This window comes from Cyclopterus lumpus, chromosome 7 (assembly GCF_009769545.1).
Source record: "Cyclopterus lumpus isolate fCycLum1 chromosome 7, fCycLum1.pri, whole genome shotgun sequence".
NCBI lineage: Eukaryota > Metazoa > Chordata > Actinopteri > Perciformes > Cyclopteridae > Cyclopterus > Cyclopterus lumpus.
In genome coordinates, this window is record NC_046972.1 from 7615349 (window position 1) to 7642626 (window position 27278).

General features: G+C 42.0%; 1 protein-coding gene across 1 annotated transcript in view; it reads right to left on the minus strand.

Moving 5' to 3' along the window:
* Positions 1 to 12506: 12506 nt before the first annotated feature.
* The window catches only part of bsna (bassoon presynaptic cytomatrix protein a), a 101017-nt gene continuing 86245 nt past the window's right edge, over positions 12507 to 27278 (minus strand). Inside the window, exons 9-15 of the mRNA XM_034537466.1 lie at positions 25996 to 26932; positions 20413 to 22912; positions 19033 to 19533; positions 17238 to 17587; positions 14624 to 14717; positions 13600 to 13731; positions 12507 to 12547 (exon numbers count right to left, since the gene is read on the minus strand). Coding sequence (XP_034393357.1) covers positions 12507 to 12547; positions 13600 to 13731; positions 14624 to 14717; positions 17238 to 17587; positions 19033 to 19533; positions 20413 to 22912; positions 25996 to 26932 — 4555 coding nt within the window. The remainder of the gene's footprint in view (positions 12548 to 13599; positions 13732 to 14623; positions 14718 to 17237; positions 17588 to 19032; positions 19534 to 20412; positions 22913 to 25995; positions 26933 to 27278) is intronic.

The following is a 27278-nucleotide window of genomic DNA, read 5'->3' on the forward strand; positions in this document are numbered from 1 at the left end:
AAAGCAGACTCTGGTTCTCATCTAGTATTTACACTGGCGGGAGGTCAAAGGTCGAGGAGGTTCAAAAGGTCAAGGGGTTAGGTCACGTGGGGGAGGTGTTCAGGTCATGCACTTGTAATTTGTACAGATTCATTACAGGTGAAAGATGAATAAACGCTCCCTGATGGTTTTACAGTGAAAGATGGACTTTTTCTGTTTGTGTCAACATTCTCGCTCTCTTTTTTTTTTTTTTATTCTTTTTTACAACCTCTCACCGATGAAACATTGACTTTTTAAAATATATTTATGATATATTTGTGTGTATTGTATAATCTTTCTCCGGTCCTGCTATACGCCGACTGACAGCAAGAGCAGTGGTGACAGTGTCTACACTACGTACTGTCCAATCAGTTGATGCTACCTTCTTGGATAAGAACACACAAACACACACAGTCCCGGTTTCCCAAAAGCATCACGAGCTGCATTTGAATACCGTCGACTCTTTTGAACTCTTTGTGGCGCTCGCAGTTTGTCTTTCACCTTTTCATGGCTGTTTAGTCAGGAAAAATACTGAATGCAGATACCAGATGAGTGCCACAAAGGGTAAAAAAAAAAATCAGAATCTCTGACTGTGCGACGTGTAAATGCGACCTTATTGCTGAGGCTCTTGATGTCGGATTGAGAGACACGTCAAGAGTTTTGGAAATGAGACTTCTTTTAAATACAGATCTGGTGGAAGAAACCTCTCTTGGCTTGCACGTCTGGAGACCTGACCCCTTTATGTTCGGTTGCAAACCTATAAACACAAGGAGTTCTGCTCCTGAAAGAACGTACCTGTGGATTTCAGCTCCTCATATTTAGAAAAAAACATGTTTCCTCAGTCGGGGGCTTATTAAAGAAGCTGTTCCCGAGCAGATCTCAATTTAAATGTGTCGACATTTTTGATTTTTGGAACACGATTCAACTAAGTTTTTTTTTTTATTGTCTACATTTGTGCTTCAAACGCCTCTGAAAAACCAGGCTTGGTGATTTGGCCCACTGGTGATTGCTGTGGTCTGAGCTTGCACTCCTGGATTTAGACAGAGTCCATGCAGAGTATAGACTGAGACCACGACTGGCTAGAGGGCAGTAACAGGATGGCTTTGTTCAGTGATAAGAGGATAAAAGCCCTTGCTGCTATGCATATTGAAGTCACCTTTAGTGGCTGTATTCACACAGGAGCAGAAACATTTTTGACACATTTTGACACAGATCTTGTTCCTCGTGCCTTCAGTCAAATATTACTGAACCCCTACTGGTTAACAGCGGCCGCGGTGAGATCACATCCGTGTCGTAAAGTGTTAAAAACAAATCTGGTTTATTGCACCTGCGTAAGTAAATGCACCTATTATGTTTCTAATGTGTATTGAACATCTCAGTTGCGATGCTGCATTTAGTGTGTGCTTTCCTGAGGCAGAAGTGATTGAGGAACATTTTATTGAACATGTTATTTCTTTACAAACTTCCAAAAACATACGACATACAATAGAGGAAGTTGGTATTAATTTTGGGTAACTTTAAATGCTCATATTATTTGTTTTCGACTTTGACACACTGATCTGGTGTCAGTGTTCGTGGGAGGTGGTCTCTCAAGGCTCAGATGAAACACAACCAGAATAATCAGACTCTTAAATCTCTCCACAGAGGCTGAACAAATATATATATAATAAAAACTGAAAGCAAGCTACATGCATGGTAACCTGTGCTGTTGTTATGCAACCAATCAACTAAAAAATATTTTACAGCCCCTGATCTGATTTACTGTGATAACATAAAACATATATTTTTCTGTTTAGGCAGACAAAAAAGATTAGATCAAAAACAATCTGATTATTGTGGTTGTGCATAAATCCAGCGATAGATAACATCGGCATAAACATAATTTCTCACTCTGTGTGTATAGATTTTAAACCTAAATCTCTCTTTCTTTGCTCCCAGCCAGCTCTCCATCCCCGCTCAGTATGATAAAATAAATTCTGACATAGATAAATCATCTCATAAATGTTTCACAAAAAAATATAGACTGACTTCTTTTACAGTTTCAGTGACTTGAATTAAAGTGAGTTAAGGGGTGTTTTTAAACTGCATGAAGCAGGTCTTTTCAATTCTGTCATTTCATAAATAAATTCTATATAATAAACTTGTTTTCACAGCATGCTGCAACTCAAATAAATACTAATACACATAAATATATGCAGATAACCTTTTTCCCCAGAAATGTACGTTCCACAGTGTATTTAGCTTTTAAATCTTAATGCACCTTTAAACACACACACACACAAAATATTATTTTGGAATGCCTTGAATGGTACTTCACTAGTAGCCTCCATTAGTATTTTTAGTCAGATAAAGACGATGAGTAGGACATTTGGTCGTTAAAATATATCAGTAAAATAAAATAAGAGGATCTTTTCTTCTTCACCCCTGAGCAGACACAACTCATACGAGGGAATATATTCTTAATTTGTTATTCTTATAATTTATTTTCTAAATCTTTATATATATATATATTCTATTTAGTCTATATTCATAAACATCTTTATTTTCTACATAAATCTCTGGACAACTTTTCTCTTTTGTTTTCTCTTTTCTGGACAACTGCCCATTTACAGAGAGGCCTTTTTTGTGAGACTTTGTACTTTTCCTCATTCACATTTCTGTTTCCTTTAATGCAGATTTCCTTTCAAACAGAATGGGAATTACTCATTTGACAAGCTCATTTTCTTGCTTAGGTGACAAGTTATATTTGATGACAAATAAAGAAACTCTACTCCATAAAACGTTTTGATTGAAAACAGTGGCGCATCTGTGCCGTCCTCTTACTCGCCCCCTCAGCTCTAAGTGTAATGTCATGAACACATCTTTAGAGAGAGAGTTGGGGAGGGGGGGTGGGGGGGGACGATGAAGCAGATGCCAGGTTAACACAAGTCATACAAAGACCCTTGTAGTTATTTCCTAACTTACCGGTGACCTATATTATACACACACACATTCACATAATCCCCTTATCTTGATCTATGAAGGATGCCACAGCAATCTTGACATTACTGATGTCAAGAAGCTGATTATGAATCAGGTGTGATAAATCATGATGGTGTGACTTTTCCCATTTGTGTATTCACTTCCCTTCTCCTCCTCGTGTTTCTGTTTTTTTCTTTTCCCAAATATGATTCATTGCATAGAAGGACTGGAGATGAGAGGTCGCCTCTTCTGTCCACCATGTTTGTTGTGGTTGAACTCGTGTTTGTCTCATTTTCTTTTCTTTTCCACGTTGGATGATGGTTGTTAAATACACGCATACAGACCCCCACACACATACGTACAAACATTAGGAACAGAACAATATAGAGGTGACTTTGAGGTTTTCTGCGCCGGGCAGCATGCGAAGGTCCCCAGCGAGCGTTCACACAGACAATATACAGCAGAAGTTGGTTGATTCGTTGGTTTTGCTGAAGGCCTCGCAATGTTTGGCCCGACAGAGTATGTTTTGAGTGCCGAACCGCAGATCCCACAATGCACTGCAGGAGCAACAGCAGGGAGAACACTGACCTGAGAAGTTTCCAAGACAGTCTGAGAGAGAGGTTTTTTCGGGGGTTGGGTTACAAGTCTGGATGCCACCACGATAGAAAATGAAGAATTAAAAAAAAGGCGAGTGACTTTGTGACACAACCAAAGTGTGTTATTTTTGGTTCCTCAGTCACATGAGTGCTGACTCTTTTTTTTTTTCTTTTTTTTTTTTCTTTTCTTTTTCTTTTGACACCATTTACGAGTGTGCTTTCAAGTGTGCTGTGCACATTTGACAGAGTGAAGACACACACTGATACGCACTGATGTGCATATCAATGAACATCGATCTCGGAGGGTCAGAAGGATCACATTGGAACCCAAACCCCCGCAGGTGACGACGACTAGTCCAGTTCGGCCGCGCTGTGTGACCGGTCTGCGCTTCAGTGCCTCTCTGCTGCCCTGCAGTGCTTTCAGATCAGACTCCAGTGAGCGACTACAAGCAGCGCATCACTCCGATCCACTGACCGACTGACTGAAGACATGATGGAGGAGAAGATCTGGGTGGCACCAAACTCTTGTTTGTAGGTGAGCACCTGCTCTCTGATGTATTAGTCCAGCAGTAGCACAATGTTGGAGTACCTTCGGTGGTACATTTAAGTCAGACTTAAGCGGTACATCAGTGTTAAGTAAGACAGATGGAGGCAACACGTTTCTATTCCATCAACTTTTAAAATGACACATTATTGTGCTTTCTACTTTCTTACCACTTACTCTATTGCTTATATAAGTATTTATAATAAATAGTCAGAAAATTGACAGGGGGCATGATGAAGTAACACAACATTACAAAGCATAAATAAATGAAAAATGTCACAAACAATTATCAAAAACAAAGTTGATTTAAAAAATATAAATAAATCTCACTGTGGCCAGTGTTCCGGTTAATATCACTACATTAAAAAAGGGCGTGATGAAAATATGTGTTTACACGGTGTAATAAAAAAATATGCCAGTTTAACTTCAAAATAAGAGTATTTAAGAATGGTTAAGGCGATATTGGTAACCTGCAACATAAAAACCAGGCAGATAAGAAAGCAAAATTAGAACAAATTAAAAGAGAACACAATGATAACCAACAACAACAACAACAACATGAGCAATATCTGAGAGCCAAATGTTGTGGAGTAGTTGGAGAAACCCCATCACCACAAGCACTGCAGGTAAATGTTGTCTTAATGGCTTTGCAATGGCTGAAAAACAACCCGACTACACCACATATCGTGTTTTTTTTTTCTCCTCTTAAAAAAAACAAAAGGCTCCTCTTATTCCCGTGGCCCGATTCCTGTGTGTTGCTCCGGAAATCTCACTTCTTTGTTATTGTTTACGTTGTCTAGCTAAGATGTGTTTGCCAGTGTCTTGTTGGCCTCTGTTAAGTAATGATGAACAGTGTAAGGTCTTGGATATAAAGTTCCATGCATTCCAAATTCCTATTTATTTTTTCACTATATACTTCTTTAAACACATGGCGAGTTGAGGATTTCTGGGTGGGGATTGAAAGAAAGAAGAATCAGCATTGAAGAAACGCAGAGAGGTGAGGAAACGAGGAAGCAAAAGGTTCTAACAGTTTCAATCTGGAATGTAGATAGAAACAAACCGTGGAAAGAGACGCGAGCCGACACGCTGGTTCTCTGCGTGTCGGCTACGTCGCTAGCATTGTCGTATTCATTCAACGTGACATTTCCATTAACTTCATCACAACAGGTGGCGTAACAAGAGGTCTTTAGTACCAGAAAAACCTGCAGTACCACAGCAAGTTTGATTCCTTCCCCCCCCACTCATTTTTTACTTTGAGAAGAGATAGAAAAGAGGAGCGAGGCCGGTTAGTTGCTCTTATTTTTAGTTTGAGCTCAGGACTGTGAAATCAAGGATCCTAGCATGCCACCATGCCGGTGGTGGCATGCTAGCAAGCAGCTCTCCTATAAAAGGTGAAGTCGTCAGCGTATAGGAGTAGAATTGCTCCACCCATTTATTAATTCTTTCCATTGAAGCTGCGGTTTTAAATCCACATGTAGGGCTGAGGTGGTACACTGGTTCCAGTGGTGGTACACTGGTTCCAGTGGCTCTACTCGTCTGCTACAGCTGAGTGGATCTCCGGTGATGTAAGTAGAGCTCCCTCTACTGGCACGGAGGAGGAGCAGCAAAAACACACACAAAAACGTGTTTCCTCGAATTTTGCTGTCATTTTTGGCAGCCAGTAGCTCTTTTATGGTGAAGGGGCGGAGATGTGTTTAACTGCTACGGGTCGGTTCTCGGGCTCCGCGGTTGTTGGGTGGAGACTAATTCTTTGGCTGGGGTCCCTGGATACAGGATATTCCTTCTAAAGATGGATGTTGGCTGGACATGATCTGTGAAATAAACAAAGAGGTCATTAGTCTAACTGTTGTTCACCTTGTTTACCATACCAAATAATACATTACTTGATGATGTATCATATAAACACCATACGAAGAATGGTTTCGCACATAGAAACTGCTGTCTTTCTCATATGAACAGTCCACTTTTATTGAATAGAATCTCTGTTGTAATACAGGAGCTCAATAAATGAACAGTGTATGGATGCACCACATGGTTACTGCCTCGAACACAGACTATAGAATAACATATCTGAGGCAGGACAGGGAAGAGTACACATTAGTCTAAATCACTGATTCAATGCAAAGATAATTTAGTTTTTAATGACAAAGACACACAGGGAGCCTCTCTATTCAAATAAAGGCTATTTGCTATATAGAGCTGTCATGCAGTGAAGATGAAATTGGCCACTAGATGGTGTATACGTTGAGGAAATACACTGCTGATCTACAGTAAGAAGGCTGCTAAGTTGCTAAAACAGAATTTATTTAAAAAAAACAGGCCTCTCTTTGCCAAAACTCTCCACACAAAAAAACATATACACACAATACAAACTATCCTTAAGAGTTTACTCCATTTTATGAACTCATTCGCACAAAATTAAATTGTTTTCTACAAACGCCGACTGCACATTGATGTGCTATGAACACAAATCCAATGGTGAAACAAACAAATGCGTTTATTCTCAATACTGTATATATGATCGTATCAGGCACAACTACTGTAACTGAAGATGACATCAACATAGTTTCTGTATTGTACTGTCAACTAAAGGCAGTAATTGTTGTGCACACCAAAGAGCAAACCTGGATTCATGAATGCTTTCTTATGCATTTTCACTTAAATATAAAGGGATACATATCCTGAGTTGGTCATGTGGATAGCAATGCCTTGCATCTGCATTTACTACTATACTACTTGTATTTGTAAAAAAATTTCAAAGGCTTCCACAAATATATTCATTCTTTTATTTACCACTGCATTCACAGCCCATAATGCAGTAAAGGGTTATTGCTGTTGTTAGAATTCAGCGTTTAGATCTGACGCTTGTTAAACAAAAATGTTCACATTTGTTCAATAAAATCGTCAATGTCACGGATTTGTGTTTTTTGGGTTAAACCCAAAGCGCGCTGGTATCTGCATTTTAAGCATCTTTGTGTGTATTCCATGTATCTATGACGGAACGATTCTCCCCTCAGATCTTCCTACGCCTAGCTGCAAAGATCAGTGAGGAAAGTGGAAGCAGAGGCATAAAGTACCATATAAATAAAAGGGATACAAAAATGGACATTACTTCAGCAAAAGCCTTGTGTCTTTGTTTTTTTTAAAAGATTATTCAGAGTATTTCCAGCATGAATCATCTAGGCAGCAGAAGAGAAAGACCAGAGTTATTCATTCCACAAACAACTGCACACTATGTTTCTCATTCTTGCTTTTGCACATAAACTTTCTCCCGGCTTCTGGCACACGGTAAACAGGGTAAGAGAGCACTTCAGTATACACATATATATACATATATATATATATATATATATATATATATATATATATATATATATATATATATGTATATATATATATAGTATATATGGTCTGGTAGTCGGCCGCTGTGGCCTCCAGTGTCTCTGCCATGTATTTCAACCTTTACATTTAAATGCAAATATTCCGCATTGTTCCACATGTTCAGCATTCATTGGATCTGCAGGAAATTAAATGACCCAACGTAGTTTTTGTTGACTAAACCTGTAAACTTGCTGTTTGTGTGATGAATTGTTGTAAAGGAGATTTGTGCATGTGTGTAACTAACATCTAACATTTGTAAATGAGCATAAAAGACACACTATCTATTCATTCTATATAGCCCATGTACCTCCTGTTTCCTGGTACATATTGGTCCAGTTTGCTTCCCAAATGAGTATTCACTGTCTGCATCTTTTTGGAATCACTACCTTCTGGTTTTCTCTCCCACTGTGCCTGACTCAGATGAACATGCTGTATATTTACAGGTGGCCAGCAGCAGACCTAATCTGTTCCAGTGAACACAGGCCCCCGACGGGTTGGTACACAACAAACAGGTAGTGGACTCACTGAGGCCACAACATGGCTTAAAGGCAGCATGTGTCCGTTTGGTCTGGTGTTGCTTCTCACAGTTTGGCCCTTACGGGATTTTATTTTAATTTTTTTAAAGCTACTGTATGTAATATATTTGATCAGTATTCTAATGTTGTGGCAACAGTTTGGGGGAGGCTCTTTCTGGTTTCAGCTGGACAATTTCCTTGTGCTCAAATTCTGCTTGGGTTTTCCCAGTTGATTTGACAGATTTTCCCAGAACCCTGACCTCGACCCCATCCAACACATCGGGGCTGAACTGGAAGGTTGACTGACATCAATGGCCGACTTCAATTATCGTCTCGTGACTCCATCCCTGCAGCCATGTTCCAAAACCTCATGGAAAGTCTTCCCGGAGGAGTTGAGGTTATCTTAACATATTAATACCCATGGCTTTGCAATGAGACATTTAACTATCACTTTTAGGGGTGTAATATGTCCAGATACTTCTGGACATATAGTGTACCAAAACAGGCATTTGTCTCCTAGGGAGGATACAAGTGGAAAAAGCAGAGTCGGAGAACACAACATCCTTACAGTGATGGAAGAAACAAGACGAGACATGCTGAGAGAGAGAGAGAGAGAGAGAGAGAGAGAGAGAGAGAGAGAGAGAGGAAAGACGGCACATAAGTGAGAAAGCGGGAGCAGAAGAAGAGACAAAACAGGCTTCTAAACCCACTGCACCAAGACAGACTGTGCTTCCAATTTAAAATAAAGAAGAAGCATGTAACATTTCTTATTGCTGCTTTTGTTTTCACTGCCCCATCTCAACTCACCCACACCCGAGCCATACCATGAAAAAAGGCAAATTCATTAGTTTAACACGTCAAACTAAGATGCCTTTATTAGATCCTCTTTTAGTCCCCTTTCTATTGAAAGAAGTTGGTAAAAAGTCTTTGTTTCAGGCTCCTTCTGATTGGAATATGTTACCTTTTAAATATATGTATAAATATAGTTAATATATATATATATATATATATATATATATATATATATATATATATATCTCAAGGAGTTCATCCTAACATGATACATGTCTAACACATAACTCATTTGCAATATGTTTTGTATTTGCTAATGCAAGTTTACGTTGAACGTGTCTGCAAAACATTCACCGTCAACATATTTTATTTAAATCCGCTCTTACATAACCAACTGAAGATCACCAAGATTGTGAGCTATAACTAATGTTGCCTTCGAAACTATGACAATTGTTTGGAACACACTTTTCAATTTGGTGTTGTATAATGGTAAATCCGGTAAATCTGGTCTCACCGGTTTATATTTAGGTTGTGACGTCTCAAGGTGTTTGTCACATCTGTAAATAATGCTAAGAAATAAACCCCCACGTACACCTTGGACATTTATAGTTTTTACAAAACAAATGTGCGACAACGTCAGTAAGAACAAGAAAGGAAACAAATCAGGCGGTCTGAGAGACTTCTAGGTAGTGAGGCTCAGGGTTTCACATTTAGAGGTGATTAAAGACACTCAGGACACTGAGGTTCATTGTTAAGCAGCGCGTTACTTTGATCCTGCAGAGCATCACAAGACCAAATGAGCTACAAGTCTGATTCTGATCCCCTCTGTTTAATGTTTCATTGTCAATTTACTCTCATAGGATACAATCAGACAGCGGTTCATGCTCTTGGAACAAGAATGACTTTTGCTGATTTATTTCTGGCCAGGCTGACTGCAGGCTGACAAACTGACAGAACCCAGATGCCAGTGGTTTTCCGGAGCAGGCAACAATACAGCATATGCAAAAAAACACAAAAGCAGCGACACAACTGGCTTCGAGCTGAGCTGGAGGACCTCACAGCACGGGCAGCTCGTCTCATGATGAAAGTAGCGATTTGGAGATGGAGAAATACAGATGTCCCGAAGTCAAAGTGATAAGTAAATTCAAACTGTGCGTTTGTGCTCAGAGTACAAGATGTGTCTCTTAAGGGTTAGATTAATGATGCTCTGAGTGTTCAACAAACTAAATATATAGTTACATTCAGTGCATTGTGTGTATTAAACTAATGTGTTTTCTTTGCAAAGCAAAGTTTTAAAGTCTATTAAGAATTGTTTAATCCATGTTCACTAGCGTGTAGTCGTCTTATATTATCGTGCTGCTGTCCTCTGTTGACCAGTGGAACAGACACTAGTGACAGGACTGTGTGCTACATCCGGACGTCAAAACTAGCGACAACCTCCAGCCAAGGTGGAAGTGCATTCTCTCCACTGGCCAGCAGGGGGGCGACTCCTCCGGTTTGCAAAAAGACGTCTGGAAGATTGTATGGAAGTCTAAGAAAAAAAATGAAAGCTGAAGTTTTCAACTAACTCCACCTGCGTCATTATTACATACGGGATTTGAAAATGTCTGCCTTTTTGCCCCCTAGTGGAAGTATCAAGGAAGACAGCATGTGGTATACAGCAATACAGCGGAAATAAATCATGGTTAACAGAACAGTTTGACAACTACAAAGAAGTTTACAATGTTACTGAATGCAAAAGTTCTACGTGTGGTTTCAAACCGATCTTGATGGGATAAGTTGGGCCAAGTGAAAAGTAACTTACTGTCCGGCCTGCCAGTGTGTGCTCAGGCCTGAGACATGACGTATCCAGAGGATTCCAGTCCTTGTTGGCTGCAAGAGGAAGCAGACACATTTGAGTTTTTCTTAATATAAAACATCCACCCTCTGATACATAGTTGGACATTATTTGACTCCATCCAGATTGTCCAAATGGGCCCACAGGAACGAACGGTTGTAAATCCCAGAATTCTGCATTAAGTTATACGGATATATTTACCAATATTTTTTTGAGAATGATTTGCATAACTGTCCAACATGGGATAAAGTCGAATGACAAATCATGTACGAGACCGATCGTGCGGTTCAACAATTACCCAAGAGATACAGTGTTTGCATGTTAAATGACAATTAAAGTACTCACCAGTATGCTCATCTCTCTCTCTCTCTCTCTCTCTTTTAGTAAAAAAGAAGCAGGGGGGGGGGGAGGGGCTTCACAGGTTTTTCTGGTACGGGGCCTCGTGACTTGGTCATTTAACATTTACATAGTCCTGCAAGTACATGGATACATTCAGTCAGTTTAGTGGCTATTTATTTTTAAATTCATGTTAGAGAAAGACAGCATGTTAAACCTCCCTGAAGTGAAGCTGTGTTGTTGCTGGACCTCAAAGCCACAGCAGGTACTATCGGTTATTTCCCAATTCAAAGAAGACTTTTGCCATTTAAGAACTGTCTCGATAAGTCAAGCTGCACATCGTTCACATTCCTCAATGTAGTCCATTTAAATAACATGACACAGCATGGAACATTTTCAATGCACAGGCTCAATAATAAAATATTCAACACATTGCAAGCTCTGTCTGGCGCTGTCTTATTAATGTTTCATGGTTTGGGACTTTTTTTTAAGGGGTTTCGTGACTATGGGAAGTCCAGTCTCAAGTAAATCCAAACTTAAAGCGACCAACTCCAAGTCAACATTTTCCAAGTCCACCACAGCTCCGGTAGTGCTATTGTAAACAATATATGTACCCTTGATTTTACAAAACACGCATCCTGTTTGATGCAGATATAGTAGGAATAAGTTGTCATTGTCAATGTTCCATTTTCATCCTGCAGGGAAGCCAGAGGACAAGCACAGAGAAAAGAAAACACACAAACACTCAGACAAAGACACACTAAATAAATATATTCAGCAACACACTGCTTGTTCTGAGTAAACATCTTTAAGCGGCCCACTCTCTGCTGCCTACCAGAGTCTACAAGAACACGCTGTAACGATCAGTCAACATCCCAGCAGACTTTGAACCAGCAGCATCTCTGATTTATTATGATTTCTAATCTTCGGATGCACTTTTTCACTGAAGAAAAAAGAAGAAGTTTCCAGCTCGTTAAGGAATTATTGACTAACTAGAATTACCGCCTCACACTTGAATGTCCCCGCCAATCAGTCATGTTGTATTTTACACTCATGTCCATCCAACATGTCATCAGTTCATCATTTTATTCTTCCAAAAAAGGGATTTGTGATGTCGCCGGGACCTTTTACCACCAGCATCTGATAAGTTACTTTCAGAGTACAAGTGGATGTTTGTGCCAAAGTTGAGGAAATTCCCTCGCGGTGTTCCTGAGACATCGCCTTCATGAGAATGGACTTTTTATTAAGAGAGTTCAACGTAAAAGACAGAGGAGTTCATAAATAACGAACGCAATCTTCAGCTTCGGGTGAAAAAACAAGACAATACTGTTTGTGGGAAGCTGTTTGAATGTGAGAACCTCGGCTACAACCTTTTCCATAAAATAAAAGCCACAGTAGAAAATAAATCACCTTCCAGTTTCCTTGTCTCTTTCCAGTGCTGCAGTGAGCCGTCTGACGTTGCACATGACTTATTGGGATACACTGGAGAAAGATGAGAGGGAGATACCAACCTTAATCTTAACACCTCAGAATAAGGAGCTGAACTTCTTGCCAAAACCGGTGATAGCTGAAGGAAAGAGGAAAATAAAGAGGTTAAATATATTTAAATTTGTTTGCATTCTTAATGATGAGGCTTTTACTGGATACATAGTGTTGTCTCTGTAGTCGTTTTGTGTCTCTTTGTAGTCATGTCTAGTCTCTGTAGTCGTTTTGTGTATCTTTGTAGTCATGTCTAGTCTCTGTAGTCGTTTTGTGTATCTTTGTAGTCATGTTTTGTCTCTGTAGTCATTTTGTGTAACTTTGTAGTCATGTTTGGTCTCTGTAGTTGTTTTGTGTCTCTTTGTAGTCATGTTTGGTCTCTGTAGTCATTTTGTGTCTCTTTGTAGTCATGTCTAGTCTCTGTAGTCGTTTTGTGTCTCTGTAGTCGTTTTGTGTCTCTTTGTAGTCATGTCTAGTCTCTGTAGTCGTTTTGTGTCTCTGTGTAGTCATGTCTAGTCTCTGTAGTCGTTTTGTGTAACTTTGTAGTCATGTCTAGTCTCTGTAGTCGTTTTGTATAACTTTGTAGTCATGTCTAGTCTCTGTAGTCGTTTTGTGTATCTTTGTAGTCATGTCTAGTCTCTGTAGTCGTTTTGTGTATCTTTGTAGTCATGTCTAGTCTCTGTAGTCGTTTTGTGTCTCTTTGTAGTCATGTCTAGTCTCTGTAGTCATTTTGTATAACTTTGTAGTCATGTCTAGTCTCTGTAGTCGTTTTGTATAACTTTGTAGTCATGTCTAGTCTCTGTAGTCGTTTTGTGTATCTTTGTAGTCATGTCTAGTCTCTGTAGTCGTTTTGTGTATCTTTGTAGTCATGTCTAGTCTCTGTAGTCAGTCATGTCTAGTCTCTGTAGTCATTTTGTGTCTCTTTGTAGTCATGTCTAGTCTCTGTAGTCGTTTTGTGTCTCTGTAGTCGTTTTGTTTTGTCTCTTTATAATTGTTTTATCTCTCTTGGTAGTCATTTTGTGTCGCTTTCTGTCTCTAATAAAGGATTATCTTATCTTATCTCTCTTATCTTTGTAGTCACTCTTTGTCTTAAATTGTATTAATTTGGTGTCTTTTTTCCATCTGATCTGTTTGGTGTACCTTCTCCCAGTTTGCCGGCCTGCTCAGCGGCAGCTCCAGGGATTATCTTGGACAACATGCTGTCTCCCTCCATGCCAGGCTGACCTGCTGCTGCACTGCCAATACCTCCTGGCCTAGGACCTGCCTTGGAGCCTGGACAGAAAAACAGAGAGATAAAGAGAGAATGACAGACAGAGGAGAGAGAAAAATGAGGAAAGGAAAAGACAGAGACGTATCCAGAGGACAATTGATGTCAATATCTGTGCAAGGCTAACATTAGGTGGCCTCTGACAGTGTGTGTATTTCTTTCTTTTCACGGCAGTCTCTCCAAAAAGGTGATTGTAAATCAAAGTGTGGGCAATAGAAAAGAAGTCACATCCTTGAGTTGCACTCGCTGCCTCTGTTGTATTTTTCCTCCAGTCTACTGATTCTTTCTCATTAGGTTTGCTCTTTATAGGATGAAATGGGTTCCGCTTTTTAGTGGCCCGATTCTTCTGAAATTGATGTGCTGTTGTAGCCTTCAGTCGTTACTTGAGACCCACGATTTGTTTGCTATCCATCTCAACAATTTTATTTGATCTTTGTTTAAAAAAATTATTGTAACAATTCATTAACTCTCACTATTGTTGCCAATTAGCTGTTGATCAAATCTATTCCTGGTCACATGTGGGACTGAGAGCCATCCATTTACCATTTACCGCATGCAATACTTGCAATACTTCCTGCAACAGCATTGTATTCTTGTTTTTTAGAAATAAAAAGTCTACTCCAGAAAATGTCCAAGAGACACGCCACCTACTGGACAAATGAACCGAATGACTAAATACCAAATTAACTAACTGACCAAGTCATTACGTAGTCACTTAACACACTCATGCTAATCTGCTGCCACAAAGTGAAACCCCTCCTCTGTGGTTATTATCTGCAGATTAATCTCAGATTGGATGAGACAGCACACACTGGTTACATAATAAAGACGCAGTGGGCAGCCGCTGGCAAGACGTGAGAGTGTTGGGAGCGTCTGTGTGCGATGATGCTACTTTACCTATGCCTGTGAGTGGGGGCTGGGCGGCTTTTGTGGCCATGACCGGCGCTGCCTTTGCTCCAATCGCTGTTACTGGAAGCGTGTCCATCTTGGCCTGTAGATACAGAGGAGCAGAGTGTGAGGAGATAAAACAGCAGGAGTCACCGATGCTCATCACAAACACAAACATCTCAGTACTGTGTGTACCTCTTCGCAGTAAAACAGCTGGTAGTTTAAGACAGTGGGGGAGAAATAGCTCTTGGATATCCACAACACAGAAGACACAGAGAAAAGAGAGGGACAAGTAAGAGGTTGAGAGACTGACAGAAGGTGACAGAGAAAGCTGCTCCCCTATCGTGTTGTGACATCTTACTGAATGACTGATGGATGAGTGTCAACATCTGACATCTGAAGATCTGTGATCTTCCTTTTCTTGGTCCGCTCAAAGTTTTATGATTGAAGGAAGACTGGTTGATCCCATTCACATTGTTTCTTGTCCAGGCAAAGAATTTTTTTTAAATGAGGATAGAATATTTTGGGAAGAAATATAAAATATAATGTTGTTATTGTTAAAATAGGCCATTAGACAATTGCACTACACGCTTGAAATGAGACCCAACAATCACTGATCATACAAAAGACATGATATGTCTCAGGAAACTCTGCATTCGGGCATTTTTTATTAATCAATTCAATTAATACATTCATTATTTATCATTTTGGTTTAACGTATGTCTCTGATTCAAGATAATATTAGCATTGTTGTATTATTCAGCTGCTGTTACTTTGCTTTTACGCATCTAACTTCATACAAGGAAATATAAATACATTGTGTGACTTTGGTGAATTAAAACTTTTCCCCCTGTTGGGAACAGCAATGTAAACCAACGGAAATATTCTAAATATGGCTGTGGATGTTCCATCATCTCTTTATCAGAGTGGACTGGTTTGGACATTTTGATATCTGCTGAGTCACGGTGAGCAGTTTGAAAGTGTTTGCTGTCTCGACATGTACGCACTAACCAGAGAGGAGCTCCAGGAAAGAATAAGCAGACCTTTACTGATATCCATGACTCCACCAATTGGTACGATCTGAACACAGGAAACATGGCTCGGCTTTTATGGTCCTACTTTGTGTCATCTGTTTTCTGTGAAGCTCTTCGTGTCACTCCCGTTTATAAACACTCCATTAATATACTTGACTCGACAGACACTGAATCCAGTTTAGTTGCAGCAACAATGCTATGCAGCATCCAGCGTCTCATTATCTACAGCCACTTCATAAAGGCTTTTAACTACACAATGGACCGAACATATGAGTGTGCAGACAGAATAATAATCAAATGACACTTTACAGTGTCGGAGCTACTCCACAGCAGAGCTTTCTGAATCATTTCCAAGACAAATTCCTGCATAATTTGATATCAGACCTTTGATATCAGAATTAGTTTACTTCACTTCCCCGGTGATAGCACAACGATGCAGCATTATGAGAAATCAAGAGCGCTTTTCAGCCGCACAAACCATCGTGAATAATTACGGGTCATGGCGACAGTGACTTTACGAACTTCATTGGCAACTCGTTCACGTCTTTTCCAGAGACAGAATGAATTCAGGAAGAGTTTTGAATCTTCGTGTCAAACGTCGCAAATCAGATTTTTAAGCTCCAATAGCAAATACATTTGCATGGATTTATGATTATGGAGTAAATGCAGGGTGCAATCGAACATTTTGAGTTCAATTCTCCTGAGAGTCTACGTTTAGTTATCAGTTGCCTCGGTGTTAATCACAGTGTTAGATAAGGCCTGCCAACAGAATTTAAATAAACCATCTGAACTGGGAGGAGATGGACTCGCTCTTATCTTTTGGAGCATGGAGGGACACAGGGGAATGAAGCAAGGGCTGAGGGTAAAGACTCCCTGGAAACTAGGAAGAGGTGGAGGGAAGAGACGGGGGAAAAACAGATGACAGTGAGGAATAGTCGGATGGGGCCTGAAGGGATGAATGAATATAAAAAGGATGAACTAGCTAGCAATTAGTTGTTAGAAAATGTTGAATTATTAATAGGAGGCTGGATAGAGAGAGACAACAACATCCTGATCAAGATGGTTTGTTACGTGAAGATGACAACGTATTAAACGACAGGTTTGTCATAATCATGAAACATTTCGTTTGTGGCCCCAGAAAAAACAAATATAACAAGCTTGTTATTTAAAGATCACAGTAACACAACACAAGTAATATTTTGTTGACAAAACCTTTGAGAAAGAATGTCAAATGTCAAAGGAATGTGTGTGATTGTGTGTGTGTGTGTTGTGAGAAAGATAATTATAACTATAATCTGTGGTACATTTAGTTCAGCAAGACAACAACAACAACATGAACAGAGGAGGTATATATCGTACATAATCTATACCATACCTCTTAAAATGTCACATCAATCACATACCATGCAGTGATGGAAAAATAGAACTTTCTGTACATTTGATTTGAAGGTATTTTCCGCAATGCCATTGAACAGCATTTTAACAATTAATGTCTTCATCATAACTAAATGGAAACAAACGCTGCAAGTCTTGTTCACATTCTCTGGTTCTATTTCTCTCTGCTACTAGTCTCCCCTCTCTGTACTCACCATGTTGGCTGGCGTCGCTCCTGCAGGACCGGTCTGCCTGGCCTGTCCCATGGGTCCACCGGCTGGACCCATCTGTCCTGGCTTGGCTTGGCCTGGTCCCATGCCCATGCCCATGCCCATGCCCATGCCCATGCCCTGTCCCTGGGCTAGGGGCTGCTGCTGAGGGCCGGTGGTCACTGCGACACCAGGCTGCCCTGACCTGGCCGCTGATGTCTGGGCTTGTTGTTGGAGCTGAGTCCTCTGTCCTGGAGCTCCGTCTGTCTGGGAACCTGGACCACCCTGTCGCCCTGATCCCGTAGGCCCTCCGGTGGGGCCCTGAGCCCGGGTAGAGCTGCCAGACCTGGAGGAGCCTGGATGAAGGAAGTGGGGAGAAATGTTTATTTTTTTTTTTTAAATGAAAGTGTAGCGCTCATTGTTCCAAAATCGTCTCACGTTACGACAACAAGAAACAGCTAAAAGAAAGGACACAAATCCAACAGTCACATATGCTTTAAAACAAGATACAATATCATCAGTAATCTGAACGCTGCTGGCCTTTACATGCAGATAATGATTGACAGCTTAAAGATATTGTGTGTGCCAAAAAGATTCGGTGGATACGTCTGTGATCTTCGCATCATCTGTTCCTTTTCTTATGTGAGCAGATCCTATAAAGAAAACCTTGACTGATAAGCTCCAGCCAGTGAGGTCCAACTCAATCAGATTATTTCTGCCTCTGAGAAACTGGAACTGCATTATTTATTTTACAGTAAAGCTTTCTTATTATTATTATAATAGTTGGCATTTGTATTACACTGTATACAGTAGCAATGGACAGGTGAAGCAACAATGAAAGAGAGAATGAAATGCAACAAATGTTGTGAGCAAAGATCAGACCAGCAATTTAATGAGTAGTGTGCTAAGAACACAGCCACAATGTTGCCCCGGGAGACAGCACTTGCTTCCAGAAAGTTACGCTTGATATAGTTAATTAAAAAGTGTTGATCCCTGAGGGGACTGCTGCTTGTAAACTTCTCAAACTCTGAACAACCAGGAATATTAAATATGTCTCCCTCAGATCTAATAAAGACATTCACCGGGATCTTATACAAGAATCACAGCTTATTATTGCTCCAGTTATAATTTGAGGTCAACATATGTTTTAGGAAACATAGCTTAGGTCTGGGAAATACATGTAGTCAATATGTATCATGGTCTTATTCATTCAGGGTGACTCAACAATGTGTGTAGATCACTGACCAATAACATAAAACCATCAATTCAAATAAACTAAACCCTTTTTTTAAACATTGGGATGGCTCTTACATGGTTAAAGTCCTTATTACATCAACGTGTTTCTGATGTGGAGTACCTTAAGGCTCTGTTTTTATGCCCCTTTTCTTTTCTCGCTTCATATTTAATTTCTTGGCCAAATTATACTCGGTCATGTCATCGGTCATGTTTCAGAATATAAATGAGGTTTAATATTATTTTATTCATGGAATTGAATTAGCAAACAACTTTTGAACGGTCTCCTTTTTTTTTACTACAGCTTAAACATATTCCACATATGGATTTTCAAATGACATTATAATGTATAACATGTATTATACCATTATGTTTACATAGTTAAAGGGATCATTTAAAATCAGTTAAAGAGAGTTGAATTATCTTTTCTTTGCACTTTTTCTGTCAAATGTTTTAAAATATAATGGCGATGAAGTGAATCACTTTCACTCTGAAAGTGCAAATGTAATGTTATCACACAGACAGTATAAAAGTTTTTATATGAGGTGTAAAGGTGCCCTGTATTTACCAGGTGGTTGGCCCTGCATGTCCCCTGGCGGCTGGGACTTGCTCCGTGAGGAACGGTGCGGGTCCCCCTGTCTGGAGGAGCGCTGTCCGTGGTGGTTCCCAGATGGATCTCGGGAGTAGTCCGCGGAGTGGTACGCTCCGGACCTCGACTCACCACGCCTTCCTGTAGATGAGGATCGTGCTGATGGGTCTTGGCGCATTGATGGGTCTTTGGGGTGTCCCTTGGACGACCTCGAGGACCTCTGCTCATCTGAATGACGTGATGCGGATGAGTGACGGCCAGAGCTGCCTTGCTGCCTCTGGTCACGGGATGTAGAGTGTCGCCCTCCGTGGCCGTACTCATCCTGGGGCCACAGGTCCTCCTCAGGAGGCTCATCATAATCATGGTAGGTGTGTTTTACACCGTGCCGGCTCCTCCCAGATGAGTGGCTGCTGCTGTAGTGTCGAGAACTGGAGCGTGGCTTCTCAAACCAGTCCGTTTCTTCTTGGCCCAGATGGTAGGCTTTGGAAACCGAGAGCAGATCACAGTCAATCTCCATGTCGTTTGGAGACAGCGGCATGCAGGCTGAGAGAAGGAAGGAGACAGGTAGAAGACCAACCACATGCAAAAGAAAAGAATAGGAGGGAGAAGACACAGAAAGAAAGGCAGAAAATAAAAAAAAAGGTTTTACACCCATGCAGTTTAGACTTCACGTCGCCTTCACAAATTACAAGACAGTATAAACAAGATAAAACAAACACTGCAAAACAGTCCGTTATGGCAGCTGTGTTTGTGTAAAAACGTCTTCAATTTCAAAGCTCATGTCATGGAAAATAACTTTATGGTGCACTGACATCACAACTGCCATGCAAATTAATGATGGTATGAGAAGGCCTCTGGGTAAATTGTTTTAGTGAGACAATTATACCTGCTGTCTGAAAGATAAGGTTTAAATATAGAATTTACTGTGATGGACTTTTTTGCAGTGTAAACAAAGAATTCATGAATCACTAAACAACAATGCCAATGACAGAACTACAAATAAAACCCTGCAACCCTTTGTGTCGTGCAAAGAAGACCTTTCAATTGAATCAGAGTGTAGCGAACGGAGAAAACGACCACGCCGAAGAACCATGCGAGTATTGGACAGACAGACGACTGGACGAACAGGCGGAAGGACGGACAGGCAGGCAGGCAGACAGACAGACAGCAGTCCACTGATAAGAGAGCTCCAAGTGACTCTCAGGAAGGAGAAAACATCAGCATGCAACGGCTATCTCTGTCTCTCTTTTTCTTTTTCTTTGCTAAGCCTAGCCTCTGGGTGGGTGGGGGACGTTTAGATAAACGGTGGGGGCAGTAGTAGGTAGTGAGACTGTGTGGGCGTTCAGCTCCCACAATTACCTTCGCTGTCTGACACAGCGCAATGATAATCGTCTATAATGTATGTATCATCCGATTTGTAGACATGTGTCCTGGGAAGGTCTCGTATGTGGTCTTGGACATCCGGCAGCGAGTGGCTGGAACCGTACTGGTCATAATAGTAATGATGTCTACTGCTGCGACTGTCGTACGGGTCAGGACCTAAGCTTGATGAACGCCCCGAACCCATGAACCTCCTCAGGGGACTAAGCGGGCTCTCCTCTTCAGGGTACTGCCGGGTTGGGTTGCGTCCCCGACTGTAGCCAGATCGGTAGGAGCGGTCATCCCTCTCGTAGGATCGGCTGCGATACCCAGAGTAGTCTTTGGCTGAGATCTTGTCCATGCCGTAGCCAGTGGAACGGGAGCGGCCGGTGGAGTTGTAGTAAATACGATCGTCCTCCACCGTTGAACCATGGTATCGACTACCATGAGTGGTGCCACTGCTGCCCTCGTAGGTGTTATTCTTGAAGCCGTAATCCTCTATCAGCTGGCGTCCTCGAATGTGAGCAGAGGGGTAAGCCCCCACTGTCGCTGAGGAATAGGAGGCCAGGTCTGCCTCTACATCCCGAGCCTCTTCAATGGGGGAAAACTTGGAGATTTTCTGCTCCATACTCCCCAGTTTCCTGTGCTTGCTGCGCTTGGAGGACATGACTGCTGGAGCCAGAAGGCTTCTGGAGGAAGACAAAGGTTTCTGTACCCCGGAGCGGTTGCTGCCATGTTTGTAGTCGTAGTCATAGTGATAGGAGGATCCCCCACCCATGCTAGAGCTCACGCTGCTGCTGCTGCCCCCTAGAGGTCCGTGCCTGTAGCTGCTCTTACCCCTGCCTTGGTGGTCGTACAGCTCTTCCTGCATCGCTGCTTCCTCTTCAGGTGCCCTGCCGTACGAGGAGCTGCCAGTTCCCCCACGTGTAGTGCTGCCAATGGTGCTGATGTGGCCATGGATGTCGCCCGGGTAACGCCCACTGCCGCCATGATGCATCATGTCCCCTGTTGTCGTGCCCAGCCCGTCTTTTGCCGTAAGCTCACTTACGTCGTCAATCATCATGTAGTTTCTTGGAATGTTCTGCTCTAAGCCAGGAGCCCCATACATTCCATCTGCAGTGCTGTATATGGAGGGATTGTCTACAGAGTGCCCATAGGCATTGGAAACTGTAGAAGTGTACTGTCCATATGAGCTGGCTGTGGTGGTGGTGTAGCCATACGTATTAGCAGTGGTTGTGGTGTACTGGCCATATGAATTAGCTGAAGATGAAGTATACTGGCCATAAGTGCTGGGTGGCATGGTAGAGTACCCACCGTAGCTGCTGGATAGTGGTGCTGACCCATATGGCCCATAGGAGCTGGCCATGGTTGTCGATCCAGTGTACTGACCATAAGAGGGGGCTACACTGGAATAGTTAGAGTCCTGGGCGGTGGTGGTGACCACAACTGTTGGGTTGCTGATCGTCTCGTAGTTGGTGGGCATCTTGTGCTCCAGATCGGCCAGCGATGTCTGCCTTGGTCTTCCCGGGTGGACTGTTAGGATATCAGCTTGGGGCTGCCCAGGGTATGGAGTGGTCTGGTTGGGGTAGGAGGACACAGCGCTGGGATAGGGTGAGCTGTGGGTGGGGTATGGGGGCTGACCAGGTGGTGCAGGTCCAAAACCTGTATGCCCTGGTTGGGGCTGAGGTTGAGGTGCAGCTGGTAACCCCATGTCTGTCTGGGGGTATGGGGGCTGAGCTTGGGGATAGGTGTGGGAGGGGTAAGAGGTTTGAGACTGGTAAGAAGGTCCAGGTGGTGGGACATGGCTCTGGATGGGCGTGGGCTGTGGCAGTGCCTGGGACTGAGACACTGTGGGATAGGGAGGCTGGTTGAATGAAGACGGGTACGGCACACTTGATTGCTGCATTGGTGCTGCCGGTTGGCTCTGGGGGTACTGACAGGAAAGGAAGGATGAGGTGGGTGGGTACTGGGCTGCTGTATTTAGGTCGCTGGTGAACTGACTCAGAGGGGCGGTGCTAGGCCTCGTTGACAGTAGCCCATTGGTCTCATGTGAGGCAGCTGCAGCTGCAAAACGTAGATTATTCAACTCACTGTCAGACATGTAGTCCCTTGTGTCCCCCATACACCTCAGGTAGGCAATATCTCTCCTCTCCCTTTCCTTGACCAGTGTATCTTTCCTTTGGTGGATCCCCAACTCTAGGTATCTCAGTTTAGCATCAATTTCTTTTTCTTCCTCCTCCAGTTCAGCTTGCTGCTTTCTCAGCTTGGTCGACTCTTGCTCCACGGCCTTCAGCTCGTGGGTGAGGTCTTTGAGGAGGCTGGCTTTGGCAGCCAGGCCAGACCTGGAGCTGGGCTTGAGGCTGGGCACGGACGGCAGGTAGACCTGTTGAAGGGCAGGTGCCATCATGGGCAGGTGAGCTGATGTAGTCTCGTCTGGAGGAGGGCTGGGCAGGGTTCGCTTAACCTTGCGGAGCAGTGAGCTTTGCTGTAGAGCTGCCAGCTGGAGAGAGAGAGAGAGAGAGAGAGAGAGAGAGAGAGAGAGAGAGAGAGAGAGAGAGAGGGAGGGAGGGAGGGAGATGGGAGGGCGGGAGAATGGGAGAGCAGGAGAATATGGACAGACAAATGCAAAGCATGCATAGAAAGGGATAGGGGAGGTAAGATCGTAGAACAGAGGAATGTGGAAAACAATCAACGTGATAAGATATAGAAACAGTTAAATGGAGAGGGATGGGACATTTGTAAAGACCAAATGTAAATGTAAGATGGACAGGGACATGGGAGAGAAGAAAAGAAACCGGATTGAAGGAGAGAAAAAAGTGAAGAAGAAGAATGAGGAACACATAGAGGGAAGAGAGGAAAAAGGGTAAAGAGTGATGTAGGGAACAGGTAAGGTGAAAGAGAGAATTAAATAAGAAAGAAGAAAGGGGTAGATGTTAGAGGAGAGATGGTAGAAGTAGATCCATGGAGAGGGCTCACAGTGGGGGAAGAAAGTTGAAGGAGGTGGAAGGACAGATGTTGCGCACAACAGACAAATAGACCAGGAGGAAGAGGAAGGAGGGAAAACTCAAAAAAGAAAAAAAGGTCAAGGAACATAAGAAACAAGGAGAGGACGCAACGACAAGGATATACAGGGAAGACAAAGGAGACATGTATAGACACAGAGACAGAGACAACAAGGAATAAGAGTGCAGTTTGTATTAGAAGACACACACACATACAAATTGGTGCCAATGGTAGAGCAGTTTTCCGCAAATCAATCAAATAATTCTATTGCATCCATCCATCCATCCATTTTCAATACCGCTTATGCATACAACTTAAATCATTTGGAAACATTTAGTTGGGTTGTTGCTAAAATAATTGTGTGATTTAATAAGGTTAATGGGTAAAGGACAACTATCTGCCCGATATTATGTAATACAAGAAATGTAGTAATCTTTTTTTAAAATTCAAAACGTAATAATATTAATAAGAACAAAATATTTTGTTTCATAATTAGAGGGATGACCAAACCAATCATCTTTTAAAGGAAATGTTCACTGTAGAGCATCACTGAGGTGGTCTGGAAAGGTGGGTGTGACTATGTGGCATTTATTTTTATATAAAAGCTTTGCTAAACAAATTTTGGAAATAAATTGTCTTGCAACTGTCAAGGAATACATAATTTCAGTTTTAGATTGGGAGCACGAATTTGTGGCCAATATATAGAACCTAATTTTTGGTATGGACCTAAACCCAGGAGGGATGTTACCATTCGTTGAATTTATGCTGCACTGAAAACAAAATGTGATTCTTCTACCACTAAGCCAGGTATAGATAATAAAGCAGACCCAGTTAGTTTTTGACATGTTACATATGTTGAAATGGTTATCTTGTCTTTCCAAATGACTTATGTATTGCTTCAGATAGGCTCATGCTCCAAACTTAAACTTAACGAAGCATACGGCACTATGTGTTTCCACATCAAACCCCAAGAAAAACACAAAGAACAAAAGACAAGAATTTGAGTGCATTTTATAATTTTAAGTGTATACTTAGCTGTATACTTGACAGAAGGCACACTATGGAATTTACTAAAATACAAATTATAGTTCAAACCAGCCAAGCATTTGTGTCTTGTTCAGATGAGTCAATGTTGTCCTATAGCTAATTAATACCGTGAATGACATGACCGCGAGAATGGATCTTGGTTCATCTGTTTTGGTATGGATTTAGGGATTCATCAATGAGGGGACCATTGCTAAGAAAACAAATTTAACAGTCATTTCACAGGCACATCCCAAAATAGTGTTCTTTGTTTAGTTGATCTTGTCGTATGCTGCAGACACTTGGTAGTGATTTAACACAACAACCAAGGATATGTAAGTGGATTACTCCTGAGAGATTGGCGGATGCTTTTTAATCTGGTGACTCAAATTCAATCCATGTTACATTTTACATCAGCAGTGGAGGCTCACATAAGATTTGGTAACAACAACTATCTTTGGAAATAAACTCATAACAATTCAGCTTTAGATCAACTTCATTATTTTATACTACAGAATAATACAGAGATGGTATTTAGCCTTTCCTTCACTCAACATTAAGTCTTTGTTTGTTGCAGCTCTGACTGGAACAAACTCCCTGAGGAAGTATTACTTTTTAAACATATTCCTGAAACACACATTCATCATGAAGCATGTTTTGACCTCCTGAGATGTTGAACACTTTCCTTCACCTAAGGTTTCTATAACAAAGGCCCACATTATCTCAAGAAAGCTCAACAGCGGATTCTACTTGGAATCTGACTTTCATAGCAGTTATTGTTTCATAAGATTGGGTGTGGACTGAATAAAGTCTGTATGCCCTAAAGAACGTGGAAAACAAGACAATAGAAACATCTGAAAACTCCACAGCAAAGTGAATTAGTCACCAGAGCATTCCCATAAAACATTCCTAGCACTCACAAAATAGAAACAGGGGCAAAGTAGAATGAAAGGAAGATTTCAATCAAAGTGTCAATCATTCAATATTGATGCCTGGCAAGTTTTGACTCCACTGAACCACATTCAAGTGAGTCAAACAATTGACTAGAGCAAAAATAATGAACTTGTGCTGGGGCCCTGCCCATGATTTCAAAATATAATCTAATAAACTGGTTTTATTTCTGTTGATGATGTTTCTATATTGTTTTGTCAAATGTATGTTGTTGATTTTTTGTTACATGATTTACTGCAGGAAGTCTTGAACATCTGACGTCTCTTGGATTGTGGCATTAGGCAGCATTACTAGCAGTAGCATGAAGAAATGGAAAGAAAGCACAACATCCAATCTGTTTGGTCGTTGGGGAGATGCATCAATTCCATCAAAACTACAAGCGCCACACAGCCAAAATGTGTTCATTATCAGTGGTAGTTGTGAAGTTCTATAACCACTGAAGTAAGAAAACTGCAATACAAATCATGTTTTTGTACTGCACGTCAATTGACTGTAGGTCTCAAGAGGTGCTTTAAAACTGGACAAGTTTGACCACTGTTTCTGTCTGTTTTATAAGGATTGCGTTGTGTGCTAATGCATGTGTCAGCATGGTCTGATTGACTTTACCTGGCTCTGGAGAACTTGTTGTTGGTAGAGGGACAGCCTGGCCTTGGTGTGCTCGTCTGAAGTGGGGCTGAGGGGCTTGGGGTCTGACATGGACCTCTGGGTACTCTTAATTGGTCGGGGCACAGATGGGTGTCTCTGGGGGGACTCTGCTGTGTAGGACTTCTGTTGAGGTGTGACATGGGCTTTGTTCAGCCTCTCACTGGACAGAGAATTCTCCAGCAGGCGGTGAGGGGACACCGGGGAGACAGGAGAGTAGAGGACTTGCGGGGATTTGGGGGTTGTCTGCTGCTGCCGGATGATGCTGGAGATGGACTCGTTGTGAAGGTGGTTGTGAGGCTGGTAGTTGATGTCGAGCGGGTCGGGGCGGCGGCGCTCAAACTTGGCTGCGTTTGCTGAAATGTGCATCTGCTGGCGCTGCTGGGTCAGGAGGTCGACAGAACCAGATTGTTGCGTTCCAGTACTGGTAGAGGAAGAATATGGACTGACCGTGGTTGGTACACTGAGCTGGGGAGCTACAACACCCTGTGACTGGGCTTCTGGGTCAGTCTGGCATGCTAGAGACTGTCCTTTTTGGGTCCGCTCAGGTCCGGAGATGTAGTGCACAATCTCTACTTTATTCGGGTCTGGTACTGTGACATGGATTACTGGGGAGACTCTTCCTAAGTGCTCCACTTCTGTCTGGCAAGACATTTCCCTGATGGTTTGGCTGGCAATACTGGAGGATACCATCTTGGGAGTTTCGGTCTTGGTGTCAGAGGCCGTGGTGGATGTGGCGGTAGTGCTGCTGCCAGCGGCACTGGAATCAGCGTGCCGGGAGAAACGGGAGCGTCTTCGTCGGACCGGCTGCTCAGTCTCAGCCTTGTCCTCATCGTCATCTGTCTGGACTGAGCAGTCAACACTGCGACCACGCCTTCTGGTGCGATGACGCATCATGTACCTGACGAGGAGAAGATAGAGAAAACAAACAGGAAATGACGCAATATACTATCCCAAATGTAAAAAAGACAAAGCAAAATGTAACCTATGTGCTGTGTTATAAAGTGCGTACATGGAAAAACTACCACAAATCTAAGTCTGAACATTTAACATCTATTGATAAGCTTAATGCCCTCTGAAACTCAGAAAAGTGAAGTCTGTATGAAAATCAATTATTTATAAAGCTTTCATCTACATCTCAGCTTGTGACTTGTTTTAAAAAAAAAGTCGTGAAGTAAACAGGGAGACAATCAAGGTAATCCTTGTCTATAACACACACACACACACACACACACACACACACACAC